This window comes from Podarcis filfolensis (assembly GCF_964270895.1).
Source record: "Podarcis filfolensis genome assembly, chromosome: 3".
Classification (NCBI taxonomy): Eukaryota; Metazoa; Chordata; class Lepidosauria; order Squamata; family Lacertidae; genus Podarcis; species Podarcis filfolensis.
Window position 1 is genome coordinate 61,575,523 of NC_139606.1, and position 16,844 is coordinate 61,592,366.

The 16,844-nt window shown below is 43.4% G+C and overlaps 1 protein-coding gene across 3 annotated transcripts; it reads right to left on the reverse strand.

Moving 5' to 3' along the window:
- Positions 1-2,450: 2,450 nt before the first annotated feature.
- On the reverse strand, positions 2,451-16,844 carry LOC310759957 (interleukin-20 receptor subunit alpha-like). 3 transcript variants are annotated; one of them, XM_083607773.1, is made up of 8 exons: positions 15,089-15,200; positions 13,507-13,581; positions 12,633-12,762; positions 11,554-11,732; positions 10,194-10,369; positions 8,232-8,370; positions 5,994-6,133; positions 2,451-3,730 (listed from the first exon to the last, which is right to left on the reverse strand). In XM_083607773.1, exons 1-8 carry the CDS (start codon positions 15,183-15,185, stop codon positions 2,684-2,686), a joined length of 1,983 nt encoding a protein of 660 aa, XP_083463899.1. In that variant the 5' UTR covers positions 15,186-15,200; the 3' UTR covers positions 2,451-2,683. The 3 variants fall into 3 exon arrangements, with proteins under 3 accessions (XP_083463899.1, XP_083463898.1, XP_083463900.1); XM_083607772.1 differs by having other exon boundaries at positions 13,507-13,584; XM_083607774.1 differs by lacking the exon at positions 13,507-13,581 and having other exon boundaries at positions 15,089-16,844.

Below are 16,844 nucleotides of genomic sequence, written 5' to 3' on the forward strand. Positions count from 1 at the left end.
TATTTGAAAGAGATATCGTTTTCCAACACTCCCATATCAAATACTCCTTCCCTTTCCTGTGTTCCTTTAATAATGTTGGCATTTGGAGATGCTCATATGACTAATCAGAAAATTGTTATAATTAAATGGTATCAAAGCTAGCCATGGATGTAAACAACTTTCAAAACAACATTTCCTTTTTATCACAAATTTCTTGAATGTCTTGGTGCTTATCATCATCATCATTTATTAAACTTCTATACAGACCTTCATCCAAAGATGCGGTTGACAATATAAAAACACAAAAATGCATACCGTAATAATAAAAACAATACTCCCAACAGTTTAAAAGACCACAGGTTAATTAGCGGAAGGCTTGCCTAATGGCAAGAGGCTCAGCAGGTGCAAGGCTAGCAGGAGGGAGGGGTAGCTGTAGATGGTGAGATGACTGAAGTCTACCCTGCCCCTGTCTCTGCTTTATAAGACTGTGAAGCAGTAACTTTCTTCAGTTTTTAGATTTACAGTATAAGCACCCTTTGTCCAGTAGGATGTAGAGGCGCAGCCCCTTTGCCTCTGAAGGCTTTACCAACACACTCACCCTATCCTCCATTAAGGCCAGCAAGAAGCATTATCAGAATCCATGGGCACATGCCAGCCAGCCAAAAACACTCAAGGAGGGTGCAAAGCAGAGCTGGGTTGGCGGGGGGAAGTCCCAAGGCCCAGAGGGGCCACTGGAGCTGCATTTGGCCCTAGGTATGAGGTTCCAGATCTCCAGATCTCTAGAATTTAATACTGCATATTAACAGATAATTTCACCTTCATGCCTCTAGATAAGCTTTCCCTAAACCTTGGCACCACATACACAACCATCACTTGATGAATACAGCACCAAAAGGTGACTAGTGGAAACGAGTCACTATAAGAACTGCTGTGTCACATCAGACACAAATACCTTTTCATGGATTAACTTGAGCCATCAAATGACAAAGGAATCAAGTGGTGTACATGTATGTATGAGCTGGCTTTCTTATGTCCCACATTATTTTTCCTTCATAACCTTACAATTCACATTTGCGAAAGCTGAGTAGAGAAGTGTTTGAGTGCTTGGAGAAGTTTTAAGCAGCTTTGCCAGACGTGCCTCAGACACATCTGTTTGTTCATACAAGATGCTCCTGTTCAGCTGTTATCTTTAAAACACAAATAGGAAAAGGTAAAGCTATGGCACTAACACTAAATGCCAACAATATAATTTCAAAAGCCAGCAGCATGTACAATATGCATTCATTCTTCCTACATGTGTGACGTTGCATTTGATTGTGTTCACACAGCCAATTACATGTAATTTACCAACATGCTGTAACCAAACTCTCAAACTCAAGCTAGTGAATTCTTCTATTAGCTTGAATTGTCCATGTAATTGATTATTCAAAATTGTTCAAAATATTGGATGCAACTATGCTTTCCTATGGAGAGGTTCCGACTGCTGCCAATTCCTCAGGTTGGATGAAAGTGTCAGGCCTGAATACTTTAAGGTGATCAGAATGCTTTAGGCTAATAGAGGTGACTTCCTCCAGGATGTTGAAAGTGTCAACATTGATTTACTCATACTGTGTTGATGCAGAAATGGAAAAGTGATATATTTTACGCGATTAATTGCTTCAGAGCTATACTGCATGCAAAAGGCATGGGGCAAAATGACAAAATACTATTTTCATTTGCTGAAGTTCTCTGCTTTTTCTATTAACTGATCACAGCTAACCTCCCATTTCATATAAAGGCTTAATAGACTTCTGTTTCCAAAGACTGGAGGTGTATTTTCACATACTTGAGACATAACAGGGCCTATGGGGTTTCCCCCTTTGTTTCCTATATGTGCTATTCCCAGCATACACTAGTCACAATGTGTGGTGTTGCACGAATGCAGTAGCCAAAAAGCAGAGGAGACTGGGAGCCAAGCTACAAGAATCCTGTTAGATCAGACCAAAGGATCAGAGACAGTGGGGACCAAAGGATCAGAGACAGTGGGGCCAGCCAATGGGAAGCCCACAAACAGGACAAGCCACCCTCTCCATTTGTTTCACTGAAACTAGTATTTAGAGGTTTTGATCCTGGAGATGGCATATAGCAGTCATGTCTGGTAGTCACAGACAGATCCGTTACAATGTTGTATCTACCAGGGGCTGTTAGTTGCTCTCTGCCAAGCAATGCCTGCCCCCAAGATTTTTATTTGCTGATTTACATCTAACTGACACTATCACTTGGTTCAACTCTAGCTACTACTCCACTACCGTAGGACAATGTCATATCTGAGGCAAACAAATCATTTCAAAGCTGAATGGTTTTCTGACAATCAATTTCTTTTCAAAGTCTAGCAAGTGTCCTCCATCTAAAGTTAGTACTGAAATTGACAAGCATGTACTCTATGCCCTTATTGTATATGTTTAACTGGTGTTGGTTTTTTTTTAAAAAAATATATAGATATTGGTTTGAATTAATGCAGTTCTCAACAAATACATGCATTGGTGCAAGACTACTGAATGAATAAAAGCAGATTACTTTGTTGGAGTTCACCAATAATTAAAACCAATGGCCTTTGATAGTCATTGATGGTTTGATGGTCACCAGCTTCATACTGTAAGCAATTAATCTTAACTGTTAAAACAATTCTACTTAGTAGTAAATTAAATCACGACGGGAAAGAAAGTTAGGTTTGCATTTGTATATGCAGTCCCCATTGTTCTTTAAGGTGCAGGAGATACCTTTCTTCATCTCTCTCTAACAGCTCAGCAGAACACCGTCTCTCATAAACTCTGGACAGAAGTCCCTCTTCCAGAGAATCTTCATACTTTTCATTCTCAAGTATTTCATCACTTATTAAATTAGACAAGGGTATATTAAGTATCCCAGTCTGGGGGTCCCAATCTATTATTATGCTCTGCTCATCTTCCACTTTTGCTTTCTTTGCTGCCTCCTGGTCCTGGGTGGCCCATGTTTGATGCTTTGATGTTGCACTTCTCGTCACTACGTTTGCAAAAGTTTGTGGTTTTTCAAGTGCAGCTCTTTTCTCATCGAAGAAGGACTCTTTTTGATTATGTGCCAAACAAGTATCTGCCACCACACAGCATTGAGGACAAAAAGTTTGGCCTGGTTTATTGGGAACCAAAGTTTGTGAAGGAGCTTGGAGGCCATTATGTCCAGAGCCCATCTTATTCAAAAGCGTCTCTCTTGGTTGCTCTCCTGAACGGATACCTGGAGCTCCCACACCAAACTGGGGACAGTAGGCCTGTTCTGTTCCATCAGTTATTAAATCTGGAGGTACTTTTTGCAGTTTGTGAAGCAGTCCCTCTAGTGCGCAAATACCAGCTTTTAAGCTCAGCTTCTCTTGAACCAGAGTTGTATCTTCAGCCCTCAAGTCAAATTCATAGACCACAACTTCATCCTCGTGCTTCTCACCTGAAGCCCTTTGAGATACAAGCTTCATCATGGGTAGCTTGTTCTCATCTTGCTCATTTTCAAACATAACTTCCTCATTTAGGCAAGCGTCTTGAGAATCCTGTTGTGCTTCTGAAGCTTTTCCCTCAACACTGTTTCCATCACAACATCCATCTCTGCTGTGGGCACTGCCTAGTAAACGAGTGTCCTCCAGAGAGGTCTTCTGCTCTTCAGCGATATTAGTAGTAATGAAGTTAATCACAGTTTTTTCGGAAGGCAACAAATTGCCTCTCTCACATTTGTCACTATAATTCAAAACCTGGGGAGGGGAAAAAAAGCAAGCTATAATTTAAAAAAGAAAACTGAGAGATCCGTTAATTGCAGTCTCTACTTTTAAGTTAAAGCTCCAACCCAGCTAAAGTTAATTACTTACTAAGGCTGAACACACACCACTGTGTTAATGTGCATGTGGGTTGTAGAGATCTGATTATCCCATGGGCAGTCTTCTACATTTGTCTATACATTAGCATTCCAAGTTGAACTCGTCTCAATGCTTCCCATTCAGACAAGCTCAGAATCAATGAATTCTGGCCTAGTTCAGCCCCACTGCCTCTCCGCACTTGGAATACTCTATTTCTGGGCCTGATGCTGGCAACTGTTTGGCGGGTGGCAAGGGGAGAGCAGTGGTGAATGGCTCTGCCAGGAGAGCTGCGTGGAAGTGCGCTTCCAGCTAATATGATGTCCTCCCTTCAGCATGGCATAAGGGTGTGTGCATTGGATTGCTCTCAAAGTCTCACTGCTTTTACTTGAATTTAGTCCTGAATAATGTTAGCTGGATTAGGTCTATGTATAAAATTTATGTGCTTTCACATCGCAACTATTATGCAGATTGGGGAGTATTGCATACACTGCCTTTCCTTTCCTTTCCTTTCGACCAATTTCTGGAACAAGTCAAGACTATATCAGTGCTTTCTTTCTAAAAAAAAATGTTTAGGGCTACTCTCATTTTCCTACTCATATTGAAATACTGCCCCTCAATGAGGCCAAACTTAGATTCACAAAATGTTTAGGGGTATGTGTACCCCTGTGTCCCCCCAAAAAAGAACTGATCTATATCATTATTATTATTTTGCTGCACAAACAATAGCTAGGAATGTTAGGAAGCTGCGTTTTGCTGAAACAGACCACTGGTGCCATCAGCTCAGTACTGTTTATACTGACAAGTAGTTGCTCTCCAGGTTTTCAGACGGTAGCCTTTCCCATCGCTACCTGGAGATAACAGGGATCAAATTTGGGACCCTTTGCACATACTCTGCCACCAAGTTGCAGCCCTTCCCCACAGGACCATCCTTCTAATATAATGTATAAATAGTGGCAGTAGTCTTCCAATTATGTTCAACAAGGAAAACAATTAAAAGGAAAACAATTGTCAGGGCCCATTACTTTTATCCTCTTTTGTAGACAAAAAGCAAGGAATTACATTTGTAGATTTTTAATTGAATGGATTGGTTCCTATGCTTGGCTGCAAGTTGGAAAAATGTTTAAGTAAAGAAGATTGTAGTGCATTTTAAATGGCAGACACTAAAGCCAGGTAGTTTGCTGGATGAATGTGTTGCAAATTCCAAGGACTGGAATAGCTGGGGACAGCGGAGATCCAGTTCAGTGCTTCTACATTTCTTAATTTCTTATTTTTCTCAGCAATTAATTCATCCATTCATAATTTGTGGTCATTGATTTCTTTTTTAATGCATCTTTATGTGCAAATATAGCCTTGCTGCTGGCTTCTCAGTACTTTTTGCCCGAGAATATTTTAGTCCTTGCTTAAGGCAAAGATTCTTCAGAATAATTTTCTGTTTGATGCTTATCAGCAAGTTTGTGGAAGACTACTAAACATTGGCCTATTAGGTGAAATAAGAAAATGCAGCACACACACACACATTGGGTGGGTGGGTGAATAATAATATAATAGAATTGTAGAGTTGGAAGGTACACCAAGGGTCATCTAGTCCTACCCCCTACGGTGCAGGAATATTTTGCCCAATGTGGGGCTCAAACCCATGACCCTGACATCAAGAGTGTCATGGGTGAAGGGCCACAGCTCAGTAGCGTAGCACTTACCTTGCTTATACAAAGTACTAGTTTAGGCTCTGACATCTTCACTTAAAAAGGCTCTCAGCAGCCCTATATCTGAGAGCCACAACCAATCGGGGGTAGCCAGCATTTGCCTTTTCTTTTATGTCTCGGAAAAGAACCCAGACTAATTAATATGGCTTCATACTAAATATGATGTAGCAATAACATGGGGAACCTCTTGGGCTTTGGGAAAAAGCAGTTGCAGCCCCCGCCCTAAATATGGACTGGGGGCAAGTTGATGGGGGGATGTGGGTTCCAACTCTTTGCCCCAGTTTCTTGACCCCAATCCAAGTAACCGAGCCCCAGGCGAAAATGTTCCTCTTCAACCAGGCCTTTGGTTGATTAATATTAATTAATAAATATTTTCACACGGGGAGTTTTAAAGTGTATGGACTGGGCCTTAACCATGTGATACATTACATACTACAGGGATAATAAAGAACCCTTACCAAGTTTGTAGGGTACTTTTGCTTTGTGATATGAATGTACCTATATACACAACAGCATGACACCAAAATAATAAGGACTGTTAGAAGGACAGGCAAAATATATCCGAGTAAGATTGTCGCAGCCTCCTTGAAAGCCGAATCTGTGGAGAAATATGTGCATTAGATGCTGTTCATTTTTCCAAATATCCAGCAGTCATCAGCATTTATTACTGGTAATTGGATATGGAAGTCTAAATAGGCTCCATTAAAAAAGAAGACAATAATAAAAACAACATCAATTATTAATACAAAACATTAAAAAACACATGCCACAACTCAACAGTATTTTACAAGTGGTTGAGATTTCAACAATTTTAGTATTATAAATTATTGTAAAATTTTTGAACAACAGTGAAAATTATGAAAGCCAGCCAGAAAGGAAGAAATGTTGCCTGTAGCTTCAATAAAAGCACTTTCACACCATTCTTTCTCCCAGTTTGTTCACTTATAATACAGCATTTGGGAAATATTATCCCTTTCAAATGTCGTATGTATGCGGTAAAATACATGTACTCTGTAACTTTTTACTCGTAGAGCAGCTGGGCTGGGTTCTTTTAAACTCTATATTTAGGCTGTTCTTCCCTAGCAAGTTATTGAGGTCCTTGCCAGCAGATTCTTCTTTGCCTAATTTCCCCCAATTATTAGGGATACACAGATTGCTAACAGGGACTAAAAAGGGCTGACTTGCTGGTTTCTAATAAAAGATTCAAAATTATGCTCTTCAGAATCGAATGGAACCAAAAGGCAGCCACTTAATACGGCAATGCTGGAAATGGCAAGCAGTAAAATGCGGGCCTATTTCTGCAACTCTAACCTGAAACGGGTGCAGCAGGCAATATATAACTTTTGATTTTCCTTCACTGAAGAGTGGAAAGTGGAGACCAGTAATTTTTTGGAGGATGGAGCACTAGGCTATTGCGGGTAATTTACAGGTTGAGAGGGAATGGATGGGGAAATGAACACGGCTCAAAGATGCTTCCCCTAAGCAGGCCAATAGCCAGAAATGTTGCGGCAATGGTGACAGAACATTGGAGAGTCATTGTAAATCAGGGTGGGAAAAGCAAAACCTAAAGGACAAGCTAGTCAGGGTGACACAATTCAAAGCAAGCCATTACGTAACCTCCTGGCACCTTTGCAGTAATTGGACAGAACACTGGAAGATCTCTGCCTTAGCAGTTTTTTGGGGGTGGGTTGGGGCTGGATGAGGATACTGCCTGCAGTTTTCCCCCTTATCATCATATAAGAAAGAGAAAGATGGCAGAAGTGCTTCCAGGTCTTCTGACATTGAAAAGAGTACTTTTATAAACCAAGGAAAACTCTATAAACGTGGAACATATATGAACAAAGGAAGCTGCCTTATACCAAATCAGACAAGTGGCTCATCCAGCTCAGTATTGTCAAGGCTTGCTAGAATGGCTCTCTGGGGTTTTGGAAAAAAACTGGTCAAATATCCTCCCCTTCATACTTTTGCAGGCTCATTTATCCACTGTGCATGTGGGGCAGAGGGATATTCCATGACTTTTTTGTGTCTTACATTATAGAAATGGCTATGGATGGTTTTTCTTAAAAAAGAATCCCACACACACTGCCACTATTTGAAGTGGTTTGATGGCCTGTGGTAGTCCTATAGCTTTCTTGTAAAAGAATGCTCAATGAGAATGATACAGTATTGTTCCTTTGAAAATTCTTGCAATGGGGGTGGCAGCAGTTGCTACCTGGGCATGATCTATGCTTCTGAGCAATGATCCCCCCCCTTTGCCCACATCAGGCCCACTCCTGCAGTTCCAGCACTTGTTTTGCACTAATCTAGGTGATCGCTCACTGTGGTTCACCAGTTGGACAGGTTTGGATGATCCTTTGCCTCATTTGAGTGGCTGGGTGTTTCTATAGATCCATGGGCTCTTTAATGATCTATTAGAATTTCAAGGGAGAAGGTAATAGCTCTTAGCCTATTGTTAAGGCACAGATCCAGCAATTAGGGTTGCCTGGAGATATGGTTTGTCCTCAGCTGACTGTTATTTAGAAAGAAGCTTCACTAAGAAACAAGGTTATATACCTTTGTAAAGCCAAGAGGATCTTGTCATGACTTGTACAAAAAAGGATTTCTCAACTACTTTTATCTATTTTTAGAACTATTTGATATTAAAGCAACAAATTTGTATCCTGTATTGGAGATGTGTTTTATAGTTCTTTGCTTACCTTTCAACGTAGCAATGCAATCTTTGGAGAGTCCACTGAACAGGAGTGGAGTAATATATACCTGCACTGTGACACAGTACACTGTATTCGACTCTAAATGGAACACATCAAGTCTGTTGCTTTTAATACAGAACATCCACTAGGGGAAAGAAGGCATTGTCACACTTCAGAACTTAACTATACAACAATATATTGGAGAATCACAGAAACACAGGAACATTCTACCTATGGTTTCATCTATGAACCAACCACCAGAGAGTGGAGAAAAATGTGCATCTCCGTTCAGATTGTTATACCTTAATCCAGGGGTCAGCAAAGTTTTGTGGCTTGGGCCAGTTCACGGTCCCGCAGATGCCATGGTGGGCTGGACTGCACATGCACATACACATGCGCAAACGCTATTTCCGGAGCTCCTTCTGGCACAGAGGACGTGTGCGCAGCTTCCCATTGGCTGCAGGAGCTTCTTGCAGCCAATAGGAAGCCAGCCAGCATCACGGAAGGCAGTCCCCGCTCTGCTCTGTGCCAGTTTAGCATGGCGCATGGGAGCCAACTGAGTGGGCGGCGGGGGTCCCCAAGCAGGCGGTGGGGGTCCATGGGCTGTTTGTGGCCCATGGGCCTTAGGGTTGCTGACCCCTGCCTTAATCCTACATATAACATAGCTGTCAACTTACAGATTTGAAAATAAGGGACCAGCAGCCTTGAAAATAAGGGACCAGCAGCCAAAATACGGGACCTGCAGCCTCACCTGTTCCAGGCACTCCAGTCTTTCTGTCCCCCTGCAGTCTGGTCAAACTCATGCTGGTAGCTTCGAGAACACTGTCCAACCAACTTTGTAACCAGAGGTTCAACTGAATAGAATCTGAATCACATGCACCACAAGGCCTATGCAGCCTCAACTTAAGATGGCTCCCTGGCCTGGCTTTGCACTGCAAAGTTTGCAGCAGCACGTGCAACAAAATGGCGTCCAGCATTCAAAAAACCCCTCAGCTTGCATTAACTAGCCACACACAAGGCATGCAAGCTGCACCCCCAGTCGTTCTTAGACTTCTTATTGGGTGAGCAACACAGCCAAGCAACACAGTTGGAGCCTCCCTCTTCCCTGGCTGGCAGGGAGGGAGGGAGAGGAGCTGCTTCCTTTGAAATTTAAGGGACATCATTTAAGGGACATTTAAGGGACATCCATCAATAAGGGACAGCAACGGGACATGGCGCTGGAATAAGGGACTGTCCCTTCAAATAAGGGACACTTGACAGCTATGCATATAAGGAGAAAGCAGGCCTATATTTTGTGATTAAGTGAGCTAGCTAAAAAACACAGTGCCATCAGGATAGAGATGACAGCCAAAGAACAGGATCTCTCTCCTTTCTTAGCTTTCAATTTTGGTCTCTACTGCTGGCTTTCTTTCACCCCACATCTTCACTTTCTTCCCAGCCACCACAGTCATCACATAGTTCAGGTAATTGAGATGAGATCACAGACACCTGCTTGGACATGGCACCAAGCCCTGGGTTCCCAGGTTGGCATTTCTTTCTTTGCCACAGCTAGTTCCTGGCTCTTCCTCTTGTTGGGACAAAAAGTAGTTTGGGTGAGGGGAAAGTTTTAAAGGTGGAGGGCAAGACACCGTCCCACAGGGAAAGTGTTAAATATCCCTTCCCCACATATAATCTTCTGCTCCAGATTTGCAACCTCCCACAACTGTCTTGCGCGTGTAGTGGTTTTCTGTCATTATTATCAGGGGGAAGTCATTTACATGACTAAGCACCATGTTATTTTCACCCTCATTGCTCACACTCCCAATTATGCTGCGCTCCCAAGAACTATCCTTCGTCTTCATCATCCATCCACATACATATTTGCAAAGCAGACAACTGCCCCTTCTCAACATCCTAATAACATGACCATCTCCAATTAACCCAGAACCGATTTAAATTGCTTAATACCCCTTTCTAATCAAGTTTTACCTGTGTCTTTTTTTTAGTGTTGAATACAGATACGTTATATTGTAGGATGGGATATATTTCATGCAGATAATTAGGCTCATTTCTGGAGTTTCTGCTCCATGTCTTAGGTGCAGCCACAATGACTGAAATAGATTTTTCAGCAGAAGACAAGGCAAATGCGGGTGGATCAATTTTAGCTGGAAAAGAAAAGCAAGTATATATTAGAGTGTGCATAGTGACAAGAAAACAACTATAGCCAACTGTGATAATATTCCCTCATCAGTCTTTTGTTTTGATGTGTGGTTGCAGGGCAGCGAATGGGGCCCCTCCCTGCTCCACCATCCCTGCCCAAGCCTTGATTTGTAACACTCAAAAGCTGGAGAAGTTATTTTAGCAACTGAGGCACAAAACTCCATAAGCACCTCTCTCCCCTTCAACCTTACGATAAATTGTTTAATTTATTGCCCTTTCATGGCACCCAGAATCAACAGCCCAACAGGCTATCACACTTTCCATAATAGCAGGGTGAGCTGTGGTGAATTACAAACTCTTATTAACTCCCTTGAACTTTTTAAAATAAATAAATAAAAACAAAATACTTTTAGGCTGCCTTTAAAGGCAAAAGCCTTAAGCTAGTTTACAAACATGAAAAATCCAAAATACAGTCACAATACAAATCGTGCTTTAGGAACACATTCCACCCAATAATATTAAAAGCAGCCAATCAGTCCAACTTCAATATAAGTTAAAAAGCATGAGCAAGACAGCTCCCCTGAAATGCAAATAACAGCTTTGGCGAAGTGATTTTTGTTGGGAGTGTAATGGAAGAGAAAGAGTTGAACTCCCACCCCCCCAGACTTTACACCACTCACATAGCAAAAATGTGTGTGCTAGTTGCTTTCATGCAGTGCCATAGCTGGGGACAGGTTGCCCCAGGTGAAGTCTCCAGAGGGGCACCACTGAGGCTCCCAGCCTCTGTGTGTGTGTGTGTACGCAAATGCATGTGAGGAGGGTGCCAAATTGGGTCTTTGAGCCTAGTTTGCCCCTGCTTTTATGCAATTAATGCTAAGTCCAGTGTGAACCTCAAAGAAGTTGGGCAAGCAGGCTGTTTATGCAAATGACAAAGCTGTGATTCAAATCCAGTGTTGACACAGGATCTCTGTGATCAAAGCCCTTATCACTTTGCTATATAGAAAGAATAATAAATGCAGTTTTCAAGCCATGTTTAAACTAGTGCCTGCTTAAGCAACCATCACATCAAATTTTATCGCAAGCATTTTAGTGGAGTCTGTTGCACAACATGAGTTCTGACTGGTAATCTGCCCTCTGGAAACTTTCAATACTATTATGAACACACAGCATTCCTTAGGCGTCTCCTTACTGTCTGTTAATGGATTAAACCGAGGAGATTCTGTCCAGCTGGAACAACTTCCATTCAGAAAGGCTTTTACTCTGGCATGATATAGCTCCTTATGGTCACTTGTTCCATGTGAGAGGTCACACCAGGTCTGACTGATATTTCTGCATTCTGCATCCTTAATCCATCTAGCTGTGCCATATCTGAATTTTAAATAGTCAATAGAAAGAGAAAAGGTCAGTACTCATTCTATGATCATGGCTACTAACAATTGGTAGCCTTATCCTCTAGCAATTTGTCTAATCTTTAAAAACATCCACCTGAGTTCGTGGCCATCGCTACTTCTTGTGGGAGTGAATTCTGTAGTTTAACTATGTGCTGAAGTGATTATGACAGTATGAACTATTCATTCAATTTATAAGGCACTTTCAAGCAGTGCCGTTGCAGTGGCTTGCAAGAATTGAAACAAAATATATGTAATTTAATCAATGCAAGTTAAAATGTTTAACAATCAAAGTAAGGCAGCTCAGCTGGTAGAGCACGAGGCTCTTAATCTCAGGGTCGTGTGTTTGAACACCATGTTGGGTGAAAGATTCCTGCATTGCAGGGGGTTGGACTGGATGACCCTTGTTGTCCCTTCCACCTCTATGAATCTATGATTCAATTGCTCATACATATCAGACCAAAGTTGCTTGGGTGTTTCCCTACAATATCCAGTGATTAATTTTGGATTAGTATCATACTGAAAATGTGCAATGTATCCAATGCCTCTTACTGCTATGCTTACGTTCAATAATTCATGTAATATCAAGAACCACTCGTGGTTTTTCCCTTTTAGGTGCTAGCAAGGAGAGGGCATGTGGGGGAGACAGACAGAGATGCTAGGGACTCCTGCTGATCACTGTCTTGCCAGAATCCAAGATCTGTTTATATTTTAAAGGAGCCGGTCTACTGAATGAAGCTATGCCAGCTTCAACTTCAACCTTGAGGTTACTGCTGCAAAAGAAAGCACGATGAAGCATGTTGCACATTTAAAGCACCATTAAAAAAACAAACCCACAAACTAGTATTGGTAGTACAGAAAAATCAACAGCAAAACATACACTAAATACTTCACACTATAAATTAATTTGTCCTCAGGAATCCCTTCTGGCGGCAACCAGTGTAAGACATTCTTCAGGTTTCTGGAGACAAAATGAACATTCCTAGGGCTGGGCAAAGTACAACGCAATGCTGTTGGGAAAAACAAACAAGTTAACATGTGTGGACAATAAGGATGCCACCATTTGTCAATGTGCATTTTGAAAAGCTGATCATCTGGATGGACAGGCCAACAAGTTTTAAATGTTGGCCGGTTTTCCCTGTCTGCAGAGGCAGCTGCCAAGGATTCTGGCTGATGGCAATTCAGGATTCTGATTGCAACCAAAACTGCCTCAGTTTTATGACCATGTTAGACTGGTGTTAGTTGTAGCATGTAAACTAATCTATGTGTCCCTGGCATTGTGATGTAATGACTCTTGCTATCACTTTGCTCAGGAAAGAAGCATAGCACCCACACTTCATATGCAATGATGGTCTCTCTTCACAAACGTAAGGTAAAAGGTGAAGGACCCCTAGACAGTTAAGTCCAGTCAAAGGCAACTATGGGGTTGCAGTGTTCATCTCGCTTTCAGGCTAAGGGAGCTGGCGTTTGTCCACAGACAGCTTTCCGTGTCATGTGGCCAGCATGACTAAACCACTTCTGGCACAATGGGACACCATGATGGAAACCAGAATGCACGGAAACGCCATTTACCTTCCGGCCGCAGTGGTACTTATTTATCTACTTGCACTGGCATGCTTTCAAACTGGGACAGAGCAATGGGAGCTCACTCCGTCGCACAGATTCAACCACCAACCTTCCGATCAGCAAGCCCAAGAAGCTCAGTGGTTTAGACCAAAGCACCACCCGCGTCCATTTAACAAAGGCCAGGTAACCTGCTCCTTTAGTGGAGATCAGACTTTCCCCTCTTTTGGTATAGATGGCATTTGTGTCCTCAGTATCCTTCGCATCTACTGAACAAAAAAAGTGTGGATTATATGAGCTGCCGCTTATGCTGGTCTGTGACCGTAATAAAGTAAATTCATTCATATGAGCTGCCTCAACACGCCAGTTGCTACTATTTGTACTCAAATTAAAAGGACATCACCACCTCTACATATGATTTCTTGCTGCAAAAGTGATGCTATCTCTTGCTCAGGGATGGAAAAGCTCTCACTCTCACTCTCCTACTTTTCTGTGTAAAACAGAAACCTGACCAGACCACGGACCCTGCTTCCTCAAAATCTGACTTTCGACAAAATAGGCATGCATTGTACTGCAATATGAATAGCAAAATATGAATATTTAGACTCTTAGCAGCCAAAGCAGCAAAGAAGATGTATAATTTCCATCTCACTGAGACACACTGTGCTGTGTAGTAACGCAGGAACCATATTTCCCAGCATTTTCTATTAAGGTGCCAGATGCATTTCTTACAGATTTTAAGAGAGGTTTCAAGAGAGGACAGCGGGAGTGCCAAAGAGTATTCAGTAAGGAGAGAGGATTCAACACACACACACACACACACACACACACACTAAAAACAATAGTTTTTACAACTCCAAATAACTACAGAAACTTTACTGCATTTGTGCCTTTGGCATTCATACTTGGGACTTAAACCTATTCCAGTTGCAAACCCATAGACTTACACTTAAAAGGGTAAAAGTAAAGGGACCCCTGACACTTAAGATCTAGTTAATTCAGTGGGACTTACTTCTAAGTAGGCATGCATAAAAATAACCTGTTAACTTTAAAAGAACAGGCAGTACTTGTTTTTGTATATCAAGCAATCTGGGCAAGGGTGCCAACTTGAATAAAATTCTGGGGGGTGGGAGAGACAGGTAAGCCCCACCCCACATAATCAACTACAAGATGCAGTGCACACGTACCATTTGAATGGCAATGCCCATCAACTGGGGGGGCGCTCCCTCAAATATTTTACTGTGGGGCAGAAGGGATCTCGGTCTCTAAGAGTTGGCTCCCATGAATGTAGGAAACCTTGAGGAATAGAAGGGGGCAGGGAGCGGAAGAGAAGATATTCCTCTCAGAGCTCTCTGTCCCGTCAGGACTCTCCTGTGCTTTGAGGGCTTGCACAGCACTTGTAATCCGTGCGGTGACGAAGATACTCCGCATGTGCGCAGAAGCACTCTTGTTTATCCGCTCCAAAGTGGAACAGCGGCATTTAAGCAGCTTCCAGAAGCGAGGCCAGAATCAAACTACCCCCAGGCAACAGCACATAGCTCAGTCCAGAACATCGGACCACAAAGAGCCCACAGGACAGGATTCTTAAGAAGAAGAAGAAGAAGAAGAAGAAGAAGAAAGCGACACTTTCCTCGCCATGGTTATTATTCTGCCAGCTGACCTCGCAACCTTCGCCGAGATTGCAGACGGAGCCTTGAAAGAGCGCGAGCAGAATGGCAGAAACAGGCGAGGAAGCGCAAAGCGCGATGCGCCTTCCCTTCTGCCGGGACTCACCTGACGCCACCGGCTCAGCAGGGGCGGGAACGACGGCCAGGCGCAGCAGCAGCAGCCCCAGAGCCGAGAACCATGGAAGGGCTTCGGCGCCGCACATCGAGAGCGGGCGGCGTGTGCGCCTGTGTGCGTGGTCACATGGCCGCCTGGCGAAGGGGGCCGCGTGCCGCGCAAAACCGGGCAGAAAGAGGCGCGAGTAGAGCCGCAGGCCGGCCTGAGGGACCGCAGCAGGTCGCAGGAGCTGAGCGGTTTTCTCTCACACGACGACGGGGTGGTTCCCTCCTCCACGGAGAAGGTGGAGCAGACGGGACGTTTTGGAGGAAGAGTCGCGGGACCGAGCGCCTCCTTTGACGAGGGAGCCACTTTCCTCCGCCCTAACCCTTAATCGTCTGTCTGTGGGGCGATGCCTGAGGCGGCTGTTAGGAGCTGGCAGAGTACCTGCTGCCCGCGTTTTCTTAGATGTACTCTTTCCTGTGTGACCTGATGGTTTTCAGGGCCCAGGTTCTAGGAATCCCTGGTAAACAAACAAAACAAGACAAGACAGACAAAACCCAGCCCCCTTTCTTTTCTTGCTCTCCCCATGCCCACACCACTTGTCAATACCTGCTTTACAGATGGTGAAATTCCTGCAAAGAAGTTGCTTCCAAGCAGGTGAGTCGCATAGTAAGATGGCAACACATGTTACACCCACCCCAGATATGTCTAACTTTCTGTGTGAATGACTACTGGTAACCTGCAATGGGTTGCAGCTGAACAGTTTGTGTCTGCACAATATGTGCATGTGTACAGGGTTTTGTATTGATTTGCAAGGCTCCAGGATAGTTTATTCATTAGATTCCTGCTGGATCACTGAGCTGTTTGGGGGGGTCTCTTCTAGTGGCCTCCAATGACTCAAGTGCATTGTGAAGGCTAACTTTGGAAATGGACAAGTTAGACCATATATGCTCAGGACAAACTAAACAGACATTTCCTTTAACATGTGAAATTGTGAGTGGGGTTGCTATAGTTGGCAGTGATTTGCGCAAAGGGAAAGCAGTGGGCCAGACTCAACTCCGTACCCAACTCAGGCATTTTTAAACCAGAAAATAGGACTGGGCAATATATATGTATTGTCTGCTCTGGTCTAAATGTATTAGTAACCACCCTACATTCCTTCAGGGGTTAGGCTCTTGCAATGGGCAATCTTTCTCCATGCTGGGGCCACCGCTTTTATCTTGGTGCTCAGTCTCAGTCAACTCAGCTCTATCAAGTAACTCTGCATGCTGTCCTGCTGCTTGAGGTGTGGCTAGGCAGGCCTCAAGTTACTGCACCTTCTCTTGCAGCAAGACAGCCAGCTTGCACTTGCTACAAAGTGTACTGTTGCTTGTTTTCTGGCAGAATGACAAACATGGCGCAGCTGTTACAGGTCACTGTAGCAGCTCCGTCACCTTCCATGCCTCTAGTCTTATGCTCACCAAGAGACAGAACTCTAGCAGGGGAGATTAAGGGGAAGGCCTAAACCCACCTGTTTGCAAGCTCCCAGGATCTTCACTGAGCTAAGTTTGACTGCTGCTGGTTGCTTACTCACCTCTCAGATGTAACTCCTCCCCCTCAGATCCTGTGTTCCCACAGAGTAATCAGCCACACACACCTCCTTACTGGAAACAAGCTCCAGTGAACTCAGGAGAACTTGCTTCTGAGTAGACATGTGCATGGGATTGTGCCGTTAGCCATATTCTACCAATAGCTGGAGGCCCCTGTTTGCAAGCTCCCAGGATCT